The sequence below is a fragment of the Mauremys reevesii genome, linkage group 17, assembly GCF_016161935.1.
Source record: "Mauremys reevesii isolate NIE-2019 linkage group 17, ASM1616193v1, whole genome shotgun sequence".
NCBI classification, from domain to species: Eukaryota; Metazoa; Chordata; order Testudines; family Geoemydidae; genus Mauremys; species Mauremys reevesii.
The window spans coordinates 11,179,343-11,204,833 of NC_052639.1; the positions used below are offsets into that span (position 1 = coordinate 11,179,343).

At 51.9% G+C, this 25,491-nt stretch overlaps 1 protein-coding gene across 1 annotated transcript; it reads left to right on the top strand.

The window, feature by feature from the left end:
• The first annotated feature begins 5,543 nt into the window (after window positions 1–5,543).
• On the top strand, window positions 5,544–9,456 carry LOC120385081 (maestro heat-like repeat family member 5). Its single transcript, XM_039504207.1, has 6 exons — window positions 5,544–5,599; window positions 6,114–6,257; window positions 6,643–6,819; window positions 7,555–7,710; window positions 8,799–8,921; window positions 9,303–9,456. Exons 2-6 carry the CDS (start codon window positions 6,174–6,176, stop codon window positions 9,426–9,428), a joined length of 666 nt encoding a protein of 221 aa, XP_039360141.1. The 5' UTR covers window positions 5,544–5,599; window positions 6,114–6,173; the 3' UTR covers window positions 9,429–9,456.
• The last annotated feature ends 16,035 nt before the right edge of the window (window positions 9,457–25,491 follow it).

Consider the following 25,491-nt stretch of genomic DNA (forward strand, 5'->3'; position numbering starts at 1 on the left):
CCCATTTGACACCTGGGGAAACTGAAGCCCAGAGAGCTCCTTGATTTGCCCAAGCCTGCGCAGGTGGGGTTATCGAGAAAGGAATCAGGGTTCACGTTCCCTACAGTCCTTTAACTGTTGCCTTCAATCGCTCGGCCTGGAAATAGGTGACATTCCTGCCCTTCCCCAGATACCGCCTGCCCATGGCGCCTAAGTGCAGACTTATTCCCTTCCTGGGCTTTGGCTTTCCTGGAAACTCGGAGACTCATAAACAAACAGAATCCTGAGCCTGAGCTTCCTCCCCAAACCTGCCTGTTCCTGGGGTTTCCTGCATGTCGTCCCTGTCTCTGTCTGAGTTCCCTGTTTCCAGCAGGTCCGAGGGGGAAGATAACAAATGGCCCCTCAATCAGCAGATTGATTTGTGCAGGGCTCTAACTCCTGCTAGCAGAACAGGGCACCAGAATCCAGCCACCCGGGTTGTAGCTCCTGCTCCTTGTTCGAGAGAGGAAAGAGCAATGACCAATTCCTCATGGAAGAGCCCTAGGGGGCGGCTTGTCCCTTTCGGGTCTGTCTACCTTGTGCTGCAAACTCTGCAGCAGGAGCCAGAAAGCCTGGCCCTATGGACGTGGGCTCCCAGGGCTGGCACTGTGGGGCCAAACGGCAACGCAGCCTCTTCTGGGCTTGGGCTGGAACTGGAGCTCTGAAGCCTGGGGAGGAGGGGGCTTCAGAGCCTGGGCTCCAGCCCAAGTCTCCAGGTCTGCACTGCTGTTCCCAGTGCCATAGCCTGAGCCCGAGGTTAGAGACCCGGCTTTGAGATTGGTTACGGCAGGTTTTAAAATCCCGCAGTGTAGAGGTTCTCCTTAGGGCTGGGGCCTGGAGCTGGCTAGCCCCGTCCAACGAGCCCTGCCTGCCATCTCTGGGATGGGCTCTGGGGTACCTCAGTGGAACCAGCTGGGTCTGGAGCAGCGCTTCTCTACCTGGGACATCCTCAGGGCCAAACAGGTGGTATTGGACGTGCCCCACACAGCACATATGGGGCCCACAATGGAAACTGGGTTGAGAAGCACGAGCCTGGAGGAACTGATTGTGCTAGAGAGATCAGCAGGAAGTTGCAGAGACGGAGGAAAGGCTCCTGCAGGGAAGCCCTTGAGAGCAGGCTGAGAGCAGTTTGCTAAGGCAGGGAAGGCCCTGGGATAGCAGGGGAGTTTGGGCTGTGCCCACGGTAAGGTTTGGGGGAAGTCTTTTGTGTGTGTTTCTGAGCTTTAAGGTACTAAACCAGACCTCAGGAAGGCTGGGGTTCCTGGACTTGTCAAAGCCTCTTTCTTCAGATTATGGAGGAGCCAAGATGGGCAACCGAGGTGAGAGGCGGCTTGCAGGGCTGCCAGGAAGGGTTACCTGGGAGGTTGTCACTCATGGATAAATCCATCCCTCAACTTTCTGGCATTCTTCCAGGTTGGAGACGTCGTGGGACGTATCTTAATCTGGCTGGACAACGTCTGTCATCCCAGAGCCAGAAAAGCAGCACTGAGGGCCACGGCCTTGCTGGCTCGTTCCCACCCCCAGGACGTGGTTCTGAGCTGTGTGGCACACACGCTGTCCTCGGACAGGTAGGGAGCTGCTCTGTTATCACCTCAGGCCATTATTTCTCTTCCTGCTCCTACCGACAGGCCACAGTCCGGGAAGGGTCCGTCGGGCTCACGCAGTTGGAGGGAGTTTCCTGCTGTGCAGAGAGCTGTCCAGGCTCACCAAGAGGAGATGCCCAGGCCCAGCCACTGAGGAGCCAACCCTCCTCCTGCACTCCCCAGGATGGAGACGTGCCAGTTTTCTGGAGAAGTCCAGCACTGTCCTGATTGCTATGGGTCACCCCACTTCCTCTCCCATCCAGTACAGGGCCAATAAATGACTCCACATCCCTGGGTCATGAGGTCTGGCTGCTCCTATTGTGTGAGAGAAGGCAGAGATGGAAAAGGTCCATGAGGTCCATCTGTCCGTCCGCTGGGGACCAGTGCAGGATTGTTACCTGCAGTCAGATCCCTAGTTATTCCATGGCTGAGGAAGTGGTGAAAAAATGCACTCATCCTTATGGCGCTGCGCAGCAGAGGTAAATCTCTTCAGACAGAAAGTTCCAGACCTAATTGTTGCAAACTAAATAAATAAATAAATGATCCACACATGACCAGAGCGTAAATGCAGTGCAGCCTGCCTGAGTCTGCAGACAGCCGGCAAGAACAGCTCTGAGAGGGGTGAGTGCCTCTTTTCATCTCAATACGTTGTGAACCCTGAGTCCTGCTGGTTATTGCCGATCACTTTGCAGAGTCATCCAGCTGAGGTGTTTATAATACAGTCTCCATGTGCCTAGGGGCCGTGAAACCCAACCGGACCCTCGCCAGAGGTCAAAACTCCGTCTTTCCTCAGCATCCTCTGCAATGCAGTTCTGCACTGACCATAGACAAATCTGTGTCACATGGGAGAGAGAATTGAAGAGCAGCATGAAAGAAACTGAATTTCTTACCCAGTTCCGTTACCAGAGGAATACAGTGTTGGTTTTCATATTGATTTGAGTGTTTGATTTGTAAACCTTTCAGGTTTGAATTCCTTGAAGCAGCCCCAGTGCTTTCCAGGGTCTGTGCTCAGAAGCTATAGAAACTCGGCAGCGTTGGCACAGAATTTCAGTCAAGCTTCCTGAAGACCTTAAATCCAGGCCATTTGCTCTTGGTTTGTCCAACCTAGTTCTCAGTGTCCCCAGGGCTTGACCACCATGTCCGACCTTCCTCACCAAACTTGGAAGTTAAATGACTGGAAGCCTTTTGGATCTGTCTGCAGTCTTCCTGTGCGGATGCCTGGGGGGACCAGGAGCGGTTAGATCAGCAAGAATGGAGAGAAGAGAGGAGGGGGATTTCAGTACTAGTTTCCTTCCAGCTCTGTCACACTGGGCAGTACAATCTCCCCTGAACCCTCTCCTATCAGGGCATGTTCTGAGTCAGTGTCTGACCCGTCCACCACACTGCAGTAGGATTCAGCTGCTAAGAGACACTTGGCCAAATGCTGGGTCTCAGTTACACCCCCAAATAGCCAGAGGAACTGCACTGAGGTCAGGCAAGTTCCTCGGGACTGAGCCTAGCGTAACAGAGCAGAATGTTGCACAGTCTGGTGGTCACACTGTGCTGGTCACTCGGTGGTCAGATCATGGTCACTGTCCTGGAAACAGCGGTGCTAGCTTCAGGAACAACAACCCATTAGGGGAAAGGAATAAATACAACCTTCTCTGATGGGACTTGCCCTGCCTCAGCCTCCCTGCACCAATCGGTGTCTCCTCTCTCAGACGCCTTTCCTGCCCGCTTTCCAAGCCTCTCCCTGGGGAGGGCAAGAGGTGGCCAAGCAGGGAAGGTCTGACTTCTCTTTCTGAATCTGCAGATGTGCCATTGAGCTGTGGAAGGCCCTGGGGGAAGAACCACAGCTCCCCAGGGAGGTGCTGCAGCAGCTGCTGGACAAGCTCCAGCAGAGACACCGGGAGGAGAAGAGCGGCAATGTGTCTCTGGCTGTAAGTGAGGTTTGAGATGTCACTTTGAGAACCCGCAAGCGCGGGGAGGATAGTGCATCTGTGTGTGTCTGTGAGCTTCACCCCTTCTTAGCTTCAGGCCACGGCTCCACTACACAATGAAGCCGACCTGCGTAACCTCGGCATACAGCCGCCACAGCAATTCTATCCCTTGTGTGTGTCTGCACTTTGCGGCTTGTGTCGGCAGTGCACGTCCTCACCAGAAGCGCTCGTCTCGATTGTACGGTCAGGGTGGGGCATTGTGGGAAGGCTCCTGAAAGCCAGTTGACGTACGCGACGTTGTGTCTACACTGACACTGCATCGACCTGGACTCTCTGCCACTTGTGGAGGTGGAGTTATGAATTTGGCACCAAGGGGCAGTTCTGCCAATGGGAAGGAAATTCCATAGTTAGGGTGATGCTGGGTGAGGGGCCTTGCATTGACATAACTCTGTAATGCAGACCAGGCCTTAGTGTGTCCTGGCCACCTCTAGCAAACCAAAGAGGTGTAAATAAAGCTTCACCCAGGAAAAGTTACTGATCTGAAGCGGTTTATCTGCTGGTGCCCTGGCTCTGTTTGCCGCTCTAGGTGGCTCTTTAGTGAGCAGGTGCAGTTCGGGTGTCTCTTGGAAGTATCCAGGTTTCTGGCTCTCTAAATTGTGACTAGAAATCTTCCCAGCATGGGATCATGAGATGTCCAGTACTTTTGACTGGGCCAGAAACACTGGGTCTACAAGAACAGATCTCCTCAGGATGGTTTCAGCCCGTGCAGTCATGGCTGGAAACCCAAAGCACAGAGTCTGCACCATTAAGCGAAATAATGGGGAATAACATCATCCAGACTCCTCTGACCTTTCCGTAGGGCTCCATCCTGCTTCCGTTCCAGGAATGGGTGAAGGTTCAGGACCCTCCAAATGTCTCCTCCCCTCTCAGGAGCCAATCCTCTTTTGTAATAGGCTGGGGAAGAAATGAGACCCGAGAAAAGGACAATAGCGAATGGCAATGGGGGCAGGTGGCAGATTGGGATAGTGGAGTGAAATTCTTTCCCCCCTCCAGGCAATGAGGACCATTTACGAGGTCCTTTTCCTATGGGGATACCGAGAAGCCATCCTGGAAATGTATCCCCAGATGCTCATCCTCTGCGTCAGGCAAGTGCAGTATGTGATGGATCTGCACTTGCCAGGGACCTACATGGCCAGCACGACATCCAGCCCCGAGGAGGGATCCAGCTGCCTCAACCCCCTAAGGTAATGACTGAAAGGAAAAGGAAGAACAGATGTGCTCTGCTAAACACATGTAGGCTGTTCATGGCCATCATTTGTTCGGGTGCTATAGTTAGCCCAGGCTCGCTTACACCAACTAAGGATCTGGCCCCACATGCCCGCTTGAGTCCTGTTACCTGTCACAGTAAAGAATCAAGTATTCAACCGCATTGAGTGATGACATCAACCATCTTAAGAAACTACAGTGTCACTAACTGGTTACAAACTCAATGAAACTGCAGTGTCGACAGGGCCCATTGGGCAGGGGAGCACCATGATATCACACTGGATCTATCCTCGGGGAGGCTAGCTCCTGCTGTCCATACTGTGTGTGCCAGGGCGTGTGCAGATTTGCCATGATTGGGGCTGATCTCGTTGCCTGACACTGGTATTTTTTGTCTTTAGCACGTCGGTGGAGGCTGTGAAGACTCTTTTTTCCATGCCCGGATACTGGAAGGAATTTGCCAGCATCCAATTTCAGCAGGGTTGGGACATGATAGCCTCACGATATTACTACTCGCAGGGTGTTGGCGTGATTGCAAGGTAGGAGCCCAAAGTTTCCTCTTCAGTGGGTCTCTCTTGGGAATGGGATTTCCGTGTGAAATGTTCCTCTGTTCCAGGCTGCCATCTCAGCCCAGCAACTAGAGAGGAACTCTCTCTCCCCCTTGATAACCACAAGGGACTTTCTGCTCCATGTTCCAGAGCCATGATCGAGTTTGAGAACCCTCAGCTCCCTGCCGTCTTCAGAGAGGCCGTCACCACTGTTCAAAGGGAGAAGGAGGAAGAGCAGAGAAATATCGCCATAACTTTCTGCACTGAGGTGAGATTCATTAGTTGACAGGAGAGCAGCTCAGGCCAGTAAGCTCTGGGCACATTGTCAGCAGCTCAGCAGCCTTCCAGCCAGCTAGCTCCTCTCCGCACATGGATGGTGGTGGGGCATGGCACAGAGAGGGAGGGAGAGACAGGGTGAGATCGCTCCTGGCTGGATGTACCTAGGTGGGATCCTGTGACAAGAGGAGATGTTTCTCCGGTGCCCCAAGGCCATGCTTCTCTCCTCACCTTTTCCTGGGGTTCTGCTTTTCTTCTGCCCCAGGGGTCTCTCCATGGCACTCAGTGGGGCCTGGAGATTCCCCTTTCCCTGGGGGTTTATTTGTGACTTGTGCATTAGTCTAAGTTCTGGGAATGAGCCAACTGAAAAAGCAGCAACTGGCTCCCTACACACCGGAGACGTTGTATGGGAGTAAGTGGCCATTTGGTAAAGATGAGTGTCCAGGGGACAGACCCCACAGGAAGACCTCTGCTCCTCAACCCGATGTTGATTTGGCTCTTTCCAGTTTCTCCAGAGTCCTTCCATTGAGACAATACTGACAAAATCAGAGCTCCAGGCACAGCTCATGGAATGGACCCAAGATAAAAACCCCATTGTACGTCGGCTCAGTCTGCGAGGCCTTGGCAGTATTGTGCTCCAGCCAGAAAAGGTGAGGGGCGTGGATTGCCCGGGGGACCGAGGAAGCCGATGTCTATCGAATCGCTCAGCAATGAGAGCGAGATCTCCACACAAGCCTTGTTGTTTAACGCACAGCACTCGAATGTTGGAGGTGCTTTACTGAGCAAATCAAGGCACGACGTGGTCCCTGCTCCCGTGAGCTGACCCCTGATTGCAGATGTGATGCAGTGGGGAGGCGGGTGAGCAAAGACAAAGGTTACAGTGAGCAGCTGGCAGAGAGTGACAGGAGAATGACTTTGTGCCCCATTGGGCGGCTGTGCCAGCCGTGGTGTCTCATAGGTGGGAGTGGGATGGGCCAGCATATGCCCCAGGCTGTCATCCAGGGTAGTAATGAGCTGCCTTCTCCATTGCTGCAGGTGCACTCGTTACGGGCCCAGCTGCCAGCGATCATGGACATGTTCTGTGACACGGATAGAGGGCGTGTCATGGGAGCCATGCATCAAGCTGCAGACATCATCTACCTCCTGGATGGGGAGGGGCTTGGCTCCATCTCCCAGGACATTGCAGTCAGCCTTCGCCCCTTCATTGATGACGTAAGGCTGGGAAACACAGGAGAACCCCATTCCTCCCCCCCCCGCCTGTCTCTGGTGCCCTTGTCTCTCTCTTCCCATCCCCATACCACCCACCCCACAGCCCAGCCATGAAGCCACCAAGGGGTGCCCCAGCCATGGGTGGGGAATATCCAGCTCAGCCCCCACCCAGTCAGAGCTCTTCTCCGCAAACCTCAGCATCAGCGCCATGCTCCCAGCCCCTGCTGCCGCCTGGCCTCGGGGAGAGGGGGCCTGGCACTGGGCAGATGACCAGCTGTCTGGAGAACACCGGCCCCCAAAGAGGTGGAGATTCCCAGCAGGAAAGAGGTGGGTCGGGAATCTCCCGGCTCTCAGGGGCACCAAGGAGCAAAAGAACTGCTGTGTTTTGTAGCAGCACCTCCCTGTAAGGCTCCAGCAGCTGCTCCTCCCCTTCCCCAGACCAGTCTCCAGCAGCCTTCCCTCCCTCTCCCCTAAGCTTCTAGGGGTCTAGGATTCTGTGCTCTCCAGACAGAAATTGTGTCTAGGACACCATGGGGCTGCACTGCCCTGCACAGTGTCTCAGGCCTTGTTCTACACAAGATGTCTATGGCGCTGGCCTGGTGGCCTCACTGCTCCCGCGACCCAAGTCAGTTAACACGGGGGAACCGGAGCAGCGTGCGGATTATGACTCTGTCACGTTATGCTCTGATCCTGCCTGGCTTTAACCGGGCTTCCCCACTCCCTGTGTGTCATTGCCAGGAGAGGGACAGCGTGCGCTCCGTTGCCATTTTACTGCTTGGCAACGTGGTGAGCAGCGTGAAGGACCCGGACAAACCCATCGTGCAGCAGAAGATGATCCACTGCTTGCTCCCGCTCCTGCTGCACCTTGAAGACCGGGATGAGAGTGTGACACTGGTAAGTGCCACGGTCATTATTTCCTTAAGAGTAAAGAGCCAGAATCTCCTGGGGCCCCCACTCCATTAATGGCCAGAGCCCCTTGCCCAAGCAGAGTCTTCTCCTCCCTGCTTCACTCCATGCTGGAGCCCAGTGCCTCATCCATTCTCACAGCACACAGCACAATTGGGAAGAAAAGCCTTCTTCTGGGAAAGAGCCCTGACCCTCTCCTGCAGGGGGGCCTCAGGCCTTTGGGCTGCTGCATCCAAAGGTTCATAACAAGAGGCAGCAAAAGAAAAGGGAGCACAGATCTGTAAGAGCCCCTTCAGTTCAGGGAGCTGATATCTGCCCACAGCCTTCTGGAAAGTGGGTGCAGCTGCCTGACTTCTTCCCTGGAGCTCCTGAGAGAACTTCTCCAGGTCCCAGCTTCCCAGAATTCACCGGACGTTGCCCTCTGTTGTTGGGCCAACTGGGATGTGGAGGAAGCCTGATCTGGCGGCCCTTTGGTCCGACTCTTTGGGATCCCAAAGCTGACTCACGCTCTCATGCAGTCTCTTTGCACCTAAGGACTGAGCTGTGGAGATCTCTTATGAATCTTTCCAGGGCCGTCCATAGAGGGGCACAGGGCCTGGGACAACACCCCCTACTCTGCCCTAAGCCCCAGCCCCACTCCATCCCTTCCCCCAAGTGCCACCCCACCTCTTCCCACCCCTGCTCCGCCCCCTGCCCCATCCCTATTCCTCCCCTCCCCCCAAAGCCCCACCCCCTCATTTCCCAAACGACGCTGGGCGCTGGCGAGGTGGGGCATAGCATAGTGGGACCGGGAGTACTGCGCCTGGCCCCAGCATGGCCCACGTCCTGCGTCCCCCTGAAGTGCGGGGCCCCCCAAAGCGCAGGGCCCTGGTCAACCGCTCCAAACCATCCAAAGACAGGACGGCTCTGGCTCGCTCCAGCCAATTCCCTCTCCTGAGCACACTCCTGTGTACAACAAATGACAGGAATCTCCTCCACTAGCAGGAAAAGCAGGAGAACAAGTGACGGGGAAGGCTCCATGTCCCCAGACTGTCCTCTCTCAGTGAGAACCCTCTTGGTCTCACCTTCTCTTGCAGAGATGCAAACTGACGCTCTTCCGCTGCGCAGTGTTTCTCAGGTGGGCTCATTTGAAGACGCTGTTCCGCAGCATGGCCTGGGATGGCTCCACACAGCTCCGGAAGTGTGCCTGGAAGTGCTTGGTAGGTGAATTCCTTGTGCCTTCAGAGTGGTGAATGGGGACTTGAGGAGACCTTTTAACCCCACACCCTGAGTACCCATCCGCTTCCATCGGGTGGCAGGACTCTATTCCAGGCTCTCTGCTGGTTCATTTCTGCAGGAGTTACAATCCCTTCACATTTTTGAAATTTTTCTCCTGAACTGTTAGACCTGCAAACTTTCTGAAAACAAAAGCTGAGGTTCTGGAGAACACAACAGTAACTCCAGAGAGGTGCTGCTATGGCGTATGGGCTCATACTGGCTGTTGCCATGCCCTGGCTCTATGCTTTGGCTTCCCTGGACTAGTCCCTGTGGGAAGAACATGTCATTTGTATATTGTGCGTTTCTTCCTTCTTTCTTCCTAGATGCAGAACAACAAGAGCCACATCCCCAAATTCCTGTTCCACGCCTTAGAATACCTGGAAAGCTCACAGACAACAATCAGACATTCTGCAGCCCTGTTCATTGGTAAGCAGAGCGACTTCACTTGAGCTTTTTTGACCTGCTTCCTTCAAAGCCCTTTTCTAGACTGCTGCTCTGTTCCCTCTCACAGCACCAGAATCTTAAAACTGTGTGTGTGTGACAGAGAGAGAGAGAGAGAGAGAGAGAGAGAGATTAACATGACTTCCAAGATGAGTGGAGCAACTTAGCTGTATCGATCGCACCAACTTCCCCTGCCCACAACTCCTCTTTGGCTGCGCCTTGGGGAAACCAGCATGATGTGAATTCAATCTCCTTTGGAAATCAGTCTCTCAGTGACTTCTAGGCTTCTGATGCTTTATCTAATGTGCTTTGTGAACAGATGTAAGGAATGTATTTAATTTCCCAAGGGCTGTCTTGGGAGAATGGCTGCATCTTTCGCAGTTTTAAGCAAAGGATTTGAAAAGTCATGAGATTCATTGTCTGTCTAGGAAATACTATCCACCATTACTGTGACTTGTTGTCTGAAACAGTGACTGAAGATGGCATCTCCCGCCTGTATGAAGGTAAGGAAATACCTCTGTGTGTTTGTGCCTCTGTGGGAAGTACAGGGGTGCAGCACAGGGCCTGAAAACAGTTTGAATGTGTCCCTCTCTGTCTAAGGACAGTGTTTAAGGAAGAAGGATGATCACGTGAGCTTTGATCGAAGTGCCACAATATGTGTACGGGAGCAGGGAAATTCCATCCCTAGCTCCTAGAATAGACGTAGCCTTAGAACTGTGTGGGGAGACTGTCTTCATAGAGGTCAGAACATCTCTGAAGGAAGGCCTGACAGAATTGAAAAGGGCTGTTGTTATTATTAAGGGTGGTGGTGGTGATGATGGCAATTACCCTCTGTAGGGAAAGATTCATCACTTGCCCTCCCTGTAATGGAGAGATTTCAGGCCAGGGAACCACTCATATCTTGGTTATCAGCTCATAGGAAATTCCCTGAGTGCACATTGGGAACATCTTTCCCTGTGACCTCTTAAGGAACGAAGGCCCAGGGCCACATAGGATTTCAGTAGATGTTGTTAGGAGTCTAAATTCCTATGCGGATCTGTGCATAAATGTTGGATGATTTAACACCTCTGCTTTTCTGTTCCATCCCAAGCAGAGTTGCTCCCACCTGCCTGTGTTTTAGCGTGTGGACGTGCGTATGCTGGGGGAGGGGGAAGTTACGCACGGAATGGGGTCTCCTCTCTGTCCAGGGCTATTTTGGGAGTAGCTGAGTTGCTGTTTCTTGCCTGCAGACTCTTGGGTAGCTAATAGCATGTGGCAATGGCCATCTGAAGGGGAGGTTTCCTAGGCACCAGTCACATCAGCACCATGGGGCTTCCAACCCGTTTCCTCTTTGTTTCAGCTTTTCAGGAAGTGCCTTTGACATGTGACAGGACCACAGGGCACATCCTCAATAGACATTACAAATGGCTGCAGAAGCTAGGAAATCTCGTGTCGGGTTCCGCATTCGACTAGGGAACCGGGACCGACACAGAAGACCTCTTTGTCCTGCTATGGTACGTACAACAGCGTCTTTGGAACAGGGACTGAACAACGAGGTGGATATTGGCAGATGACAGACAATTGTGTAGGTCAGTGAGGCGTAGAGAAGACTTTGAAGAAGTTGAAAGGGATCTAATAAAGCCATGTGACGGGGCAGCACAATGGCAGATGAAAACCAGAGCTGACAAAGTCAGGGCCATACGCATGGAAAGCCCGGAGGTGAACGACTCCTACATATCGCTGGTGTCAGACACCAGAGCATGGACGGTTGGGCCCAGTGGCTGGAGCCGGGGTGGTGGGGCCTAGTGGAGGTCGAGCCGAGGGTTGGAGCTGGAGTGAGGAGCAGCTAGGGCAGGGCCAGGGTGGGATTAATGATTCGCAGCCAACAGGAGCTGTAGGGGGCGGAGCCTACAGGCAAGAGCAGCTCATAGAGTATCACTAGCAGGGTTGGAAGGGACCTCAGGAGGTCATCTAGTCCAACCCCCTCCTCAACGCAGGACCGATCCCCAACTAAATCCCCAAATGGCCGGGGGAGAACGGCAGCGCAGAGCCGCCTCGCCCCACCCCAGCCAGGCAGAGCCGGCCCGGCTGGAACGCAGCACACAGGGGCTTTAGCGGCTGTACCACGGGGCCCCCCTTAGCCCTACTCCTTTCATGAGTGCATCACTGCCCCACTTCTGCCCCAGCCCCACACACGGTTACAGGGCAGAACCCTGTAGCTGAACTCTGAAATCTCTCTCACTGTAATGAAGTTACTGCAGAGTCAGGACAACCCCACCTTTGGGCTCCATGTCTGACATCTCTCCCCACTGCACAGAGCCCTACATTCACAGAGCTTCTCGCATGTGATTCCCTCAGTCATCAGAGCCAGGCGGAGAGAGGAGAAAGTCTCCCAGACTCCTCTATCCATTGCCAGCCCACAGGGTAGCGGAGGTTGTGGGGGTTGGGTGCTCTTTACGCAATGCCAGCTCTCAAGGAAGTTACAAAGGAGCATTAGCAAAGTGTGGTGGTTTTGTGCTGTGGAAAACTACCCTGCTGGAAGGTTTTGTTCTTCTGATTTGTGTTCCTGCCCTTTCTCCCTCTTACAGACATCTAGAGGCTAACAGGAGCCAACCGAGCCCACCACTGATCACATCTCTTGGGAGACGGCAAAGCAGCTGCTGCATGGGAAGGAGGAGAGAAAAGAGGCAGAGCAGGATGTGCCGGGGTGCACCAGTCACACATAACCTCACAGTCTAGGCGGCGGAAGCCAAGCCCTCCCCAGCCCTGCCGGACATGCTACAACTGGAGCACCAGTGTGAAAGGGAGCAGCTCAGCTCGGTCTAGGCAGATGCCGAAAATGGAGGATGCACATTGTAGGCTCCAGTCCAGAAGCAGCTGACGCCCCTGACTGCAGAGCCCCGAGGTGCCGAGACCCAACCCCATCCCCGGGTGCCTGCAGACGTGCAAGGGAGCTCGGAGTCTCTGGGAGATTCCCACGCCGGGAGCCCAGAGACCCCCAGCCCATGGCCTAGAGACATCTCGTAGGAAGTAACCTGGGAGAACTAGCCATCGCCATGGTGACTGACGTCAGATGTTCTGGCTGGATCCCCACTGACTCAGTGCCGAACACATTGGCCATGGACAAGGCCCTGGGGTAGGACCCGGGGGGGAGTAACAAGGGCCTGGGTCCCCCTACCCCGGCCACCATCCATCCTTGGGTGGCAGCCCACCTCCCCAATGTGCCACTAGACTGCACAGCCCCAAGAGGAGGGGCGGCCATCTTGTCTCTGAACTCTCAGCCAGACAGCCCTGTGCTGAAGGGCAGCGATATTGACTCTGCCCGTTGGGCCACACAGCACTGAGGGAGAGAGCAGCCATATTGTCTGGAGCCATCGGGCCACACAGGCGTGAGAGACAGGATAGCGGCACGGACACTGGTCTCTGGGCCACACAGCCCTGCCGGAGAGGGAGGGCGGCCGCACGGACTCTGGTCTCTGGCCCCACAGCCCCGACGGAGCGGGCGGCCGCACGGACTCTGGTCGTTGGGCCCCACAGCCCCGACGGAGAGGGCGGCCGCACGGACTCTGGTCGTTGGGCCACACAGCCCCGACGGAGAGGGCGGCCGCACGGACTCTGGTCGTTGGGCCACGCAGCCCCGACGGAGAGGGCGGCCACACGGACTCTGGTCGTTGGGTCACATGGCCCCGACGGAGAGGGCGGCCGCACGGACTCTGGTCGTTGGGCCACGCAGCCCCGACGGAGCGGGCGGCCGCACGGACTCTGGTCGTTGGGCCCCACAGCCCCGACGGAGAGGGCGGCCGCACGGACTCTGGTCGTTGGGCCACGCAGCCCCAACGGAGAGGGCGGCCACACGGACTCTGGTCGTTGGGTCACACGGCCCCGACGGAGAGGGCAGCCGCACGGACTCTGGTCGTTGGGCCACGCAGCCCCGACGGAGAGGGCGGCCACACGGACTCTGGTCGTTGGGCCACACAGCCCCGACGGAGAGGGCGGCCGCACGGACTCTGGTCGTTGGGCCACACAGCCCCGACGGAGAGGGCGGCCACACGGACTCTGGTCATTGGGCCCCACAGCCCCGACGGAGCGGGCGGCCACACGGACTCTGGTCTCTGGGCCACACAGCCCTGAGGGGGAGGGCGGCCGCACGGACTCTGGTCGTTGGGCCACACAGCCCTGAGGGGGAGGGCAGCCATTTTGACTGTGGCCATTAGGTCAAACCACACTGAGGCTAAGGGCAGTTATTTGGTTCCAGCCAAGGGACCTCGCCCCTTCACCCCTAAGGCATCACTCGTCTGTCACCAGGAGAATGACCCCATGACATAAGACTTTCGGGGTCAAGATGCAAACATGAGCAGAAGCAAGGAGTGGCATGTGACCCCTCTAAGAGCTCCTCCCACTCCTCCCCCAATCTGGGGGTATTTTATCGCCATCGATCTACCTCAGGAATGGATCTGAGCAACGGGGGAAAGTTCTGGGGCAGAGTGACCCATCCGGAAGTGGGTCATGTAACCCCTCCAAGAACTCACCCCAGTTGGGGTGGGCCTCATCCCCTTAGGACCAACCAGAGAGGGGATTTCACCAGATAGGTGAAAGTGCCATGGTGGGGTGACCTGCCCATAAGAGGGGCCCATCACCCCTCCATGAAATCCCCCCACCGTCCTCTGCTAATCGATCAGGGTTTCACACTCATCCCTTAGGCCATCCCAGAAGGGAAACGTACCGATCAGAATAGGTAGTGCCCGAAGGCCTAGGCCAGAAGCCGCCGATCTCCGGAGCTCCATGTTTGCGTGACTGGCAGCATCGTCCTGGAAGTCGCAACCCAACACTGCGGGGAAGAGGCCGTCTCATTCCAAGGATGTGTTTTGCAGAAATCATGGCCTCGACCTTCGGGCTATATCTGTTCTGATTGGTACATGTTTCCCTTCTGTGATGGCCCAAGGTGGGTTGAAACCGTCGCCAATTGGTAGAGGGTGGTGTGAGGGCTTTTTAGATGGCCCATGTGATCCTGTTGCGGGCAGGTCACTCCGCCACATTACTTCCGTGTTTGGTCAAATCCCCTCTCGGGGTGGTCCTACAGGGCTGACACCCACTTCAATTGGTAGAGGACAGGGGAGGAGTTCTCAGAGGATACACAACCCCTTCTGGATGGGTCACCCTGTCCCAGAACATCCCCTGATCGGTCAAATCCAGTCTCCAGGTTGTAAAATGCTAGTTGCCCCTGCCAAATTTTAGTAAAAGAAGGGAAGAAAGGCATGTACCTTTTGCGTTATCTATAAGGTGGCCATCTTGGACTTGGGAAAAGAATGTGGTGACCTTTTCCCATGTGCTCTATTATTTTGGGTGGGGAAGCACACTCCCACGCACGGATTGAATCCGCGTAGATAGGGTCTAACATCCAGGCAGAGACGACGCAAAGAGGGATAGGGAGGGGTTTTAGTTAGGTCTACTCACCCGTTCCTATGTCCCTCATCGAAGTCCGTCCCTGATGTCCAATGTCAAGAGAGCAGCAGCCATCCACCACTGTCCTTGCAAGAGAAGAGAGAGAACATCAACATTACCTCAGGGGTGTAACTGTTTGGGAGAGTGGAGCATTTCCAGAGTTAAAGTTTTGTTAATCTGCCCCTTCTCGGTCCTATCCTAGCCCTTTTCCCCATAGGAAATAAAGTCCTGTTTGTGTGGTTACCACTGCGTGTCCTTTTTTTCTTGTGCTAAGGGAAGCTCCGATAGATGGGCTTTACAAAGGGGACTATGTGGGAAGAATTTACTGTAAGATTCCCCATGTCTTCTGAATGGGGTTTGGGTCCTGCCCTCTTTAAAGGAAGGAAAAATCCTTACAGGTGATCCCACGGGGGTGAAACCCACTGTGATTACTTAGTCATCTGTCCTATTCACCACGATGTTTGTGACCCTGTGTATCACAGGGAAGTAGCCCATGGGGCATTATAAATCCTCTGATTTCAAATGGACACTCGTGGATGAAGAAGGACAATTTTCAAATCCAGTGTGCACCGAGATTGTATGGACACTGAACGTATTGAGTACAATGCTCTTATCTTTCATCTGTTCATTAAACAAGGCCAAAGGAGCAGGGTTGGGAGGCTGGGCATTGACTTCCCCAGGATCATTCCTCTCCTAGTGATTCCCATTACAAATCTCCAGTCAAGGATGGGTAAGAATGGTGTCCCTAGCCTCTGTTCGTCAGAGGATGGAGATGGATGGCAGGAGAGAGATCACTTGATCATTGCCTGTTAGGTTCACTCCCTCAGGGGCACCTGGCATTGGCCACTGTCGGTAGACAGATACTGGGCTAGATGGACCTTTGGTCTGACCCGGTACGGCCTTTCTTATGTTCTTATGTATGGACAAACCCTAATGTCCTCAGTGATTCTAAGGGACAAGATGCCAGGTTTGGAATAAAATTCTGCCTCCTTAAGATCATGTTTTCCATGAATTCAACTGTCACCAGATGGATCAGACTGAACAGTTTCAAACTTCGAGGAGGCTCTTACCTTCTAAACAGGGTCGGATGTTTTCAAGTAAAATCACTAAAAGGGAAGGAGAAAACTCGAAAGAGGTTCCTCCTGGCGCTCAGGTACGTTAACCCCAATATTCCCCCAGTCCTCAAAGAGAGACCTGGAGAAGGAGACTTGCTGAAGCAAAGCCACAGGGTCTCTGAGGTTTCCCTGGCCCCTCGCCCCTGTGCTGCCTGGCTGATGTCAGCATCTCTCTGTGAGGTCACCACCTCCCCACCACCTTTGACCAATAGTCTGAGGTCCTGCAAAAGGCCTTTGTGATGTCACTGCCACACCCCTCCCTTGCTGGGCTAATGTCCTGCCCCTGGCCAGGCACTTTGAAGGTTTGAGCTACTCCCTGTGGATCACCCCACTCAAGGAGCATTCGTTCTAGGAAGCAAGCCGGATAGACAGGAAAACATCAGACGCTGCTCCCAATGCTACACTCAGTTCTAAAGAAACTGGTCGACTTTATTGCCACAAGAGACCATTAGAGCATCTAATCTGACCCCTGCATATCACAGGCCTCCTGTATGACACACTAGCTACTTTTGGGGTAAACACATTCCAGAAAGGCATCCAGTCATCATGAAATGACGTCACGAGATGGAGAATGCACCACTTTCCTTGGTAGCTTGTTCCTGTGGTGAATCATCCTCGCTGTTGAATATTTGTGCCTTAATTGTAATATGAATTTGTCTCTTTTCACCTTCCAGCCATTGGCTTTTTTTATGCCTTTCTCTGCTACATTAAAGAGCCCTTTAATAGCCAATCTTTCCTCTCCAGTAAGGCACTTCAACATTTCAATGAAGTCACCTTTCAATCTTCTTTTGATAAGCTAAACAGGTTGAGCTCTTTCAATAGCTCACTAGAAGGCATTTTTCTCCAGCCCTCAGAACATTTGGTGGCTCTTTGCTGTCTCAGCTCCAATTTCACACCATCTTTTTCAAATGAGGACACCAAAACTGGAGGCAGTATTCCAGTATCAGTCTCACTGATACCATGTCACCTCCTGTGACGTTCTTGACATAATCTGTAACTGTATAGATCACCGTTCCAACCACTGTTCTATATTTGCAGCCAATATTGTATAAAGGTGGTCACATAAAGGGTCTATGGAGAGGTTATGATTGGCTGATTATAATTATGCTATCTCTAGATATGTATCATTTTTGTAGTTGACATTATGAATATTGGCTCTATGCTGCCTGTATTTCCAACTTGTGCTATGCTTCTGGGGAACACCCCAGCCAGACAAATTGGTGTCAGCTCTGCCTAGCCTGCTTGATGGCCCATTAAGGACCATCAGCTACACAATTGACCCATTTAGCGAAGGCAGATATGCCTTGTGGCTCAGCAAGGTGTGCAGGGACCTGCCAATGGACAGAAATCTAAGGTTTTTCTATGTCGCGTGCTGGATAGAGTGTCCTTGGGACAAAGAAAGCAAAGACCACATGGCAAGAGACTATAAAAGACTGATGCCTCATCTCCATCTTGTCTTCAGTCCTGCTTCCTACCTCTGGAGGGACTTTGCTACAAACTGAAGCTCTGTACAAAGGACTGAATGGCCCATCCCAGTTGTGGATGTACTCCAGAGACTTGATTTGAACCTGCAGTTTATTCCATCACTGCTACAAGCCTGAACCAAGAACTTTGCCAAAGTACAAGTTTTGCCCAGGGCACCATTTCCTCTGACGCTGGTCCTTGGTAACATTTCTTGATGGGGGAGGCAGGGGGAGGGGCGAGAGATGAGGCGTTTTCTCTGTTTCTTTCCTCTTCGTTTTCTGCTCCTTCCTTCAATTCCAGAAACCTCCCTTGTGTTTCAGACTGTGCAGTGACACCCTCCCCACCCCAGGACTATGGAGCCTTTGGAGCAGAAAGATCTTAGGAGCTAAGCATGAATCCAGGGGTGAGTAGCTGGCAGGAAGGAGTCCTAGCAACTCTTCTGGGAGTGCAGGGGAGGAATGACTCCCCCTTCTCTACATTCTCCCCATGGGGCTCTGGGGAGCAGGGAGGGTTGTGTGATATATTCCATCCAACATTCCCCTTTGATCCAAACCGAGAGACATCTCAGCTATGCACGATCCCCTTGGCAGCACCAAACAAGGGATGTTTTCCACTGCCCAGGAGACCCAGCCAGGGACTGATGTGCTGGAGATATGTTGGGAAAAGGGACTGTCTGAATTACCAAGGCAGGAAGCAAACAATGTACAGCAACATCATTAACCACAAACCATGCTCCAGCCAGAAGGGAAATGGACAGGAATTCTTGCTGTTCAGCCATGGCCACACATACAGAGCTGCACAGCAGTGAGGGTGCTGGGTAAGCTGGTCTGAGCGAACAATTGGAAATGATCCTTCAGTGAGAACAGAACCAGAGTGTAGAAAGGCCCCTGTGTTAAGTGGTTGAGGCTGAGGCCTTAGGAAGCTGGCCTACGATACCATAGGGATCTTTCTGTGGAGGTGTGATACTTGCCAGCTAGGGGAAGCTGGTGTGTGGTGTCTTTGTGGCTGCAGTTTCAGTGATGCAGGTTTCTCTATCCCATTGTTCCAGGGTCATCCTACTACATTGCCAGCTGCTTTTCAGCTGCAGTGTGGAGACTGTTTGTGTGTTGGGAGAGACAGTGTGTGTGTGTGTTGGGGAAGAGTGAGTGTGTTGATGTAGGTAGGAGCGGATCATTATTACCCCTACTTGAAAGAGGGAGACGCTCAGTCTGAGAAAGGAGAACTGACTTGTCTTAGGTCACACAGCCAGTCAATGGCAGAATTGGGAATAGGACCCAGAGCCCTGATTGTCAAATTAACCATCGGATTTTGAATTACATACATTGAATGACCTCAAGAAAGTGCTCTCAGATAAGCTCCAGACCAACAAGTATGCACAGTAATTATTCAGCCAGTATTTTAGGAGAACTGCAAAGTTAGAGAGAATCATGAACTGCTCAGAGACAATTAATGCAGAGAAGCAGCCAAATCCATCAAACATATAAGTGGTTATGACTTATTTACTTGGTCTTAAAAGAGAACAAAAAGGCCTTGAGTCTCCTCCCTGTCATTAACCCCCTGATCAGACAATCAGGGTAGAGACTGAGGAGGGGAGGCTGAGGGGTCTCACCAGAGAGCTCAAAGGATGGCCCAGGTCACTGGTGGGGATCACTGCCCCAGCACTACTGCAGCTCCACAGTTTTGGGTGGACCTCCCTCAGTGAGAGCTGCCGAGCACTCCCCCTCAACACACACACACACACACACACACACACACACACACACACACACCCTCTCCTGGTGTTAGGAGGGGAACGGGAGAAAGGAGAAAAGAAGCAAGAGAGGAAGAGAAAGGAGGGATGGATGGAGGAAAAGGTGAAACAAAAAGGACAAACCCTAATGTCCTCAGTGATTCTAAGGGACAAGATCCCAGGTTTGGAATAAAATTCTGCCTCCTTAAGATCATGTTTTCCATGAATTCAACTGTCACCAGATGGATCAGACTGAACAGTTTCAAACCTCGAGGAGGCTCTTACCTTCTATACAGGGTCGGCTGTTTTCAAGTAAAATCACTAAAAGGGAAGGAGAAAACTCGAAAGAGGTTCCTCCTGGCGCTCAGGTACGTGAACCCCAATATTCCCCCAGTCCTCAAAGAGAGACCTGGAGAAGGAGACTTGCTGAAGCAAAGCCACAGGGTCTCTGAGGTTTCCCTGGCCCCTCGCCCCTGTCCTGCCTGGCTGATGTCAGCATCTCTCTGTGAGGTCACCACCTCCCCACCACCTTTGGCCAATAGCCTGAGCCCCAGCAAAAGGCCTTTGTGATGTCACTGCCACACCCCTCCCTTGCTGGGCTAATGTCCTGCCCCTGGCCAGGCACTTTGGAGGTTTGAGCTACTCCCTGTGGATCACCCCACTCAAGGAGCATTCGTTCTAGGAAGCAAGCCGGCCAGACAGGAAAACATCAGACGCTGCTGCTCCCAATGCTACATTCAGTTCTAAATAAATTAGTCCACTTTATTGCCAGAAGAGACCATTAGAGCATCTAATCTGACCCCTGCATATCACAGGCCTCCTGTATGACACACTAGCTACTTTTGGGGTAAACACATTCCAGAAAGGCATCCAGTCATCATGAAATGACGTCACGAGACGGAGAATCCACCACTTTCCTTGGTAGCTTGTTCCTGTGGTGAATCATCCTCGCTGTTGAATATTTGTGCCTTAATTGTAATATGAATTTATCTCTTTTCACCTTAGGACCCGGCGAGGTGGGAGTGTGCCAGACCTTGGGCTGCAGCCCAAGCCGGAACTTCTACATGACAATTAAACAGCCCCACAGCCTGAGCCGTGTGGGCCCAAGTCAGTGGTACGGGCCAGCCACCGGTGTCTAACAAGTTTGCGTGGAGAATTTGCGGCAAAACTGGGAACTGAACCCAGATTGTTTCAATTCTTGCCTCCCCCCTTAACCGCAAGCCCAGCGTGTGTGTGTGTACAGCATTGTTTTGGTCTGTGTTTGCCTTGCATTGGCTTCCAAGGGAGGCTGTGGAATTTCCTTCATTGGAGGTTTTTAAGACCAGGTTAGAGATACGCCAGTCTGCGAATGTCTAGGGATACTTGGTCCTGCCTCAGCACAGCGGGCTGGAGTAGATGACTTCTCAAGATCCCTTCCAGGCCTACATTGAAATAATTCTCTTTTTTGCTGCGTCATGTTCTACGCTGAGCTGTTTTGCATGGTGCCATTTGGAACTGTGATCGCACCATGTTGTGTAGCAGTTTTATGGTGAATTGTTTTGCCTCAGCTTGTTTTCCATTGTGTACTTTTGTCCTAGGATGTCATAGTTCGCATCGTGTTGCTTTCTTTTCCTTTGTATTGTCATTTTATGCTGTGGAGTGTAGGTTGTGTTTTTTTTCCCCCTGAATTTGCCTGACATTATGTTGTGGTGAGTTTTATTCTGTATGTTGTGTTTTTATATGTATATATTGCATCGCATCCTAGAAATGTAGGGCTAGATAGGACCTCAAGATGTCATCAAGTCCAGCTTTCTCTGCTGAGGCAGGACCAAGTATATGTAGATTATCTATGACAGAGCTTTGTCCTATTTGTTCTTTAAAACTTCCAGGGAAGAGACTCCCCAGCCCCCTTGTAAGACTGTTCCAGAGCTGAACTGCCTTAGCTCTGGGGACACCCACACAGATTTTAGTGGTGAGCAGCTCTGGAGAGAGAGGAGACCCGAGTGAGTGGGCAGTTGGATAAAGAGACTAAAGTTGGGAGGAGAAACATTGACGTGTCCAAGGTCACCCAGGCTGTCTGTGACCGAGCTAGAAATAGGTTCTAGTGCCACCGTACTGCTGTTTCTGAAGGTCTCTGCCACACTGCTGTTTTAGGCACTGGTGCAAACCCTTAGTGTAGACAGAATTTACACTAGTGCACTCTGGCACTGCTGCACCATGTCCCAGTTTGAAGGTTTGGGGTGGGGAGAGGGGCTGTGACCTCCCTGAGGCCTGAGGCTCACTGAACAGTGCAGATGGTAACGGAGGGGCAGCAGTGAGTACTGGAGGTATGAGCCAGGAGCACAGCCCCACAGGACTGGACACTGACTTCTCCTGACCCAGGGGACACACCCCCAGCGAGGTGGTTTGTCCATGGATGTGCAGGCTGTCTTGGCAGAGCAGCTCATTTGCAATCCCTGCACACCTCTTCCTACAGTGTGCACTGGGGACCTTTCCAAGCTGCGAGTGACAGGGCTCGGGAGTTAACAGGATCTGTTCCTGGCTCTGTCATGGATCTGTTTGGTGACCTTGGGGAAGTCACAGCTCCTCTCTCTGTAACACTGTCTTCAGTGACTCGAGAGCACTAGCACCAGCCTCAGGCAGACTGGTGAGAAGCAGGGCACAAACCCCAAATTGGGTGTGAGGTCTGTATGGAGATTTCACCAACCAAGTATCCAGTGTAAACGCTTCAGGCATTGTAACAGCATTAACATGGAATCACATGTGGTGTGGGATGGTTGAGAGGTTGGGCTCTGGAATGGAGTTTGGGTGCTGGGTGCAGGCTCCAGGCTGGGGCACAGGGTGGGGGTGCAGGATGGGTGGAGGCAGGGGCGACTCTAGGCACCAGCAAAGCAAGCAGGTGCTTGGAGCAGCCCATTTGCAGGGGCGGCAGCCAGCAGGGATCCAGCCTGGGAGCTGAGAACCAACAGGGGGCCCTGGGAGCTGTAGTTCCTTGGTTAGCTCCCTGCCTATAGAGCCAGCTCTGGAGCAGGAAAAAAACAACATTTCTCAGCATTCCCTTGGCCGCTATCAACAGGAAAGGGAGGGGGAGGGAGTACGGTAGCTGAAACCTCAAGCTGCAGCTTGCTGTCAATGGAGAGCTCACTGCTAGAGCGGGGTGGCACTGTGAATGGGGAACGAGTGTGCCCAAGTTGTAGAAGGCTTTGCCCTAGATATCCCCTTCAGAAGACATCCCCAGACTGGATTAGAGATACTGGTGTGACCTCACCTTGCAGACCCCAAGGAAGGAATTGGGTGGACTAAATGGACAGTTCCCTCTTTATCTGAATCCTAGCAAGGGAGGTACGTGGATCCCACTAGAATTTAAGAGTAAGGGAGGAGAGGCTCTACTGGACCTGGGCAGCTTTAGATACAGTACCAGGCACGTAGAGGATTTCCACTTCTGAGCCATCGAAGCAGAAATTCACTTTTCCTTTCCAGATTTAGCTAATATTCAGAAAGGGAATCTAGCACCTGCCTTCCAGATTTGAACACCCTCAAAATTCAGGAGTGCTGAAGCTCAATTTGGGCAGCTGTTACTTCATTTCTCCCAAATCAAATATACTGATTCACTGTAATTTGCTGTAGAAAAAGTTGGATAAACTAGAGCAAGAAATGCTTCCCAGTGGTTTTTAGGACTGGAATTGCTATTTTCAACAGCCATTGCCTTTGTTTGTTTGTTTTATAGTTTTATTTGTTTAAAAGGAAGACAGTGATATTGCATTGGCAAATTGCCCATAGAAACAAAGAATGGAACATAAGAATAATAAAGGCACCTCAACGTTTCCTCATTTCTGTAGGACAGTCTTATAATATGCATCCAGATATCCTTTAATCACACAAGCTGGAAATTGTTCCATGTTACTGCAGTTCTGTAACCATATGGGAACCAATCCTGTCTGTGTTCTGTGCACATCCAAAATTCCTGCTGAATGACCCACTCTGGGAGCAAGTTACCAGTGACCCAGGGCTGGGGTGGAAGGAGGGTGCAAGTGGGCCGGGGGAGCCCAGAGCTGGGGCAGCAGGGGGTGTGGGTGGAGGGGCAGAGCCCAGGGCTGGGGCAGCAGGGAGATTCAGGGAGGAGCCCAGGGCTGGGGTGGGGGCAGCCAATTTTTTTTTTTTTTTGCTTGGGACAGCAAAAAACCTAGAGTTGGCCCTATCTCCACCCACCGTGAGGTAGGTAGGAGCGGATCATAATTATCCCTACTTGAAAGAGGGAGAAGATAAGGCTGAGAAAGGATAATTGACTTGTCTCTGGTCGCATAATCAGTGGCAGAGTTGGGAATAAGACCCAAGAGCCCTGATTTTCAAACTAAGCATCGGATCTTAAATTTCCTACATTGAATGATCTGAGTAAAGTGCTCTCAGATGAGCTCCAGACCAGCAACAGTGCACAGTAAGTATTCAGCCAGTATTTTAGGAGAACTGGAATGTTAGAGAGAATCATGAACTGCTCAGAGACAATTAGTGCAGAGAAGCAGCAAAATTCATCAAACATACAACTGCTTATGACTTATTTACTTGGTCTTAAAAAAGAACAACAAGACCTGAGTCTCCTCTCTGGCAATAACCCCCTGCTCAGCCAATCAGGGTAGAAACTGATAATGGGAGGCTGAGAGTTCTCACCAGAGAGCCCAAAGGATGGCCCAGGTCACTGGTGGGGATCACTGCCCCGCAACACACACACACATACACACACACACACCCCTCTCCTGGTTTTGGGAGGGAATAGAAGAAAGGATAAAAGAAGCAAGAGACGAAGAGAAAGGAGGGAGGGAGGGATGGATGAAAAGGTGAAACAAAGGACAAACCCCAATGTCCCCAGTGAATCTAAGGGACAAAATCCCAGGTACACAATAAAATTCTGCCTCCTTAAGCTTGTTTTTTCCATGCCTAGAATTCAACTCTCACCAGATGACTGAGACTGAACAGGTTTCAAACCTCGAGGGGGCTTCTGGCTGTGATTTGTCAGTCCTCAAAGGCCAGCCAGGTGACTGTAAATAACTTACAATCATTAGGAAAAATTAGTATCAAGATTCCAACTCTAGCAGTCAGACAACATTGGTTCAATTTACAAGAGATTACTTTTTATATTCCTTGGTTCCCCCCAAATTAGGAAGGGCCTGTGACCACAGGTCCTGCAGGGTACAAAGGGCAGGTCTACATCCCTTTTCTCTTTGTGCATAGTCCTGCCTGCTCACTTTTCAGTTTCAGTTCTGCTACCACAGTACTGATCAGCACATTCTTCAGTAGCATAGGGAAGGGCAGGCACCATCACACAAGGACTATTACACAGAGACCTGCCAAATGCACACAGCAAACAAATGAAAACAAGAGATGAAAATGTTATTTTTTCATTAATCCCTTTCAGTGACAGCAACCTCCGTGGCTAATTGTAACAATAGTAGATGCAGCATTTTCTGATTGAAATGATTTTCAAGTTGCGGGTGCCCCTTTATGAACAGTAATTGCCTACATCTGTGACACAAGTACTTTTCAATTCCATTAAACCTGGGGTTTTGCTCAATTACACACGATATCTTGGAATTTTTCTGGCATATTCATCATCACATACATCACCTACAAGACTCCTGCCATAACAAGGGTTCTTTATAGGGGTTTGAAATTATTAAAGTGACCCAGCACTTTTCAATTGTAACAGCTCAGGACAAAGTAGATCTCCCTGATCCCACTTATGTAGCTATTTAAATGTAACCTAGTTTTAAGGTGGCCTAACTTACTGATATTTTTGACACGTTTTCAAAAAGTGGCCTCTATTTAAATCCATGCAAATATCTGTATGCACACTTTCTGAGCACTGCAAGTCTGAATCTATCACCTGTGCATGCATCTGCTGTTACCTGAAACATGCACATGCTGCTATTTGCATGAAAACTTCTACACGCCTGAATAGAGGAGGATCCTTTGAAAATGTGGCCTTTTAATTATATTTCATACTCCACAAGAGTAGCCTAAAAACAACAACGGGATATAATAAGGCCCTGGCATCAAATGAATAAGGAACAATATAAAAATCAGCAGCACTTTATAAAGAGGACAGGAACAAAATATACAGTAACCATAAAACCAACAGATAAAACAAAACCCAGATTTCCCCAGGTGCAATCTAACAGGACAATTTTGCCTTCATAACTCTAGCAATACTCATCTATTTCAGCATGTAATGATCCTGTTTAAAGTATCCAGGAAACAATAAACTCTGGCCCCGGGGCTTGTACATGTTCACTTTGTTGAGTGTGGCTCACATATCTGGACCTCCCAGCTGTTAATAGCTTCACCAACCACCCCTCTGTCTTTGCTTCT

Coding starts and splice junctions, on each gene's coding strand:
- LOC120385081 (XM_039504207.1), top strand. CDS start 6,174: ATGGAATGGACCCAAGATAAAAACCCCATTGTACGTCGGCTCAGTCTG. Junction 6,258..6,642: donor TTGTGCTCCAGCCAGAAAAG/GTGAGGGGCGTG, acceptor CCATTGCTGCAG/GTGCACTCGTTACGGGCCCA. Junction 8,922..9,302: donor AGTGTGCCTGGAAGTGCTTG/GTAGGTGAATTC, acceptor CTTTCTTCCTAG/ATGCAGAACAACAAGAGCCA.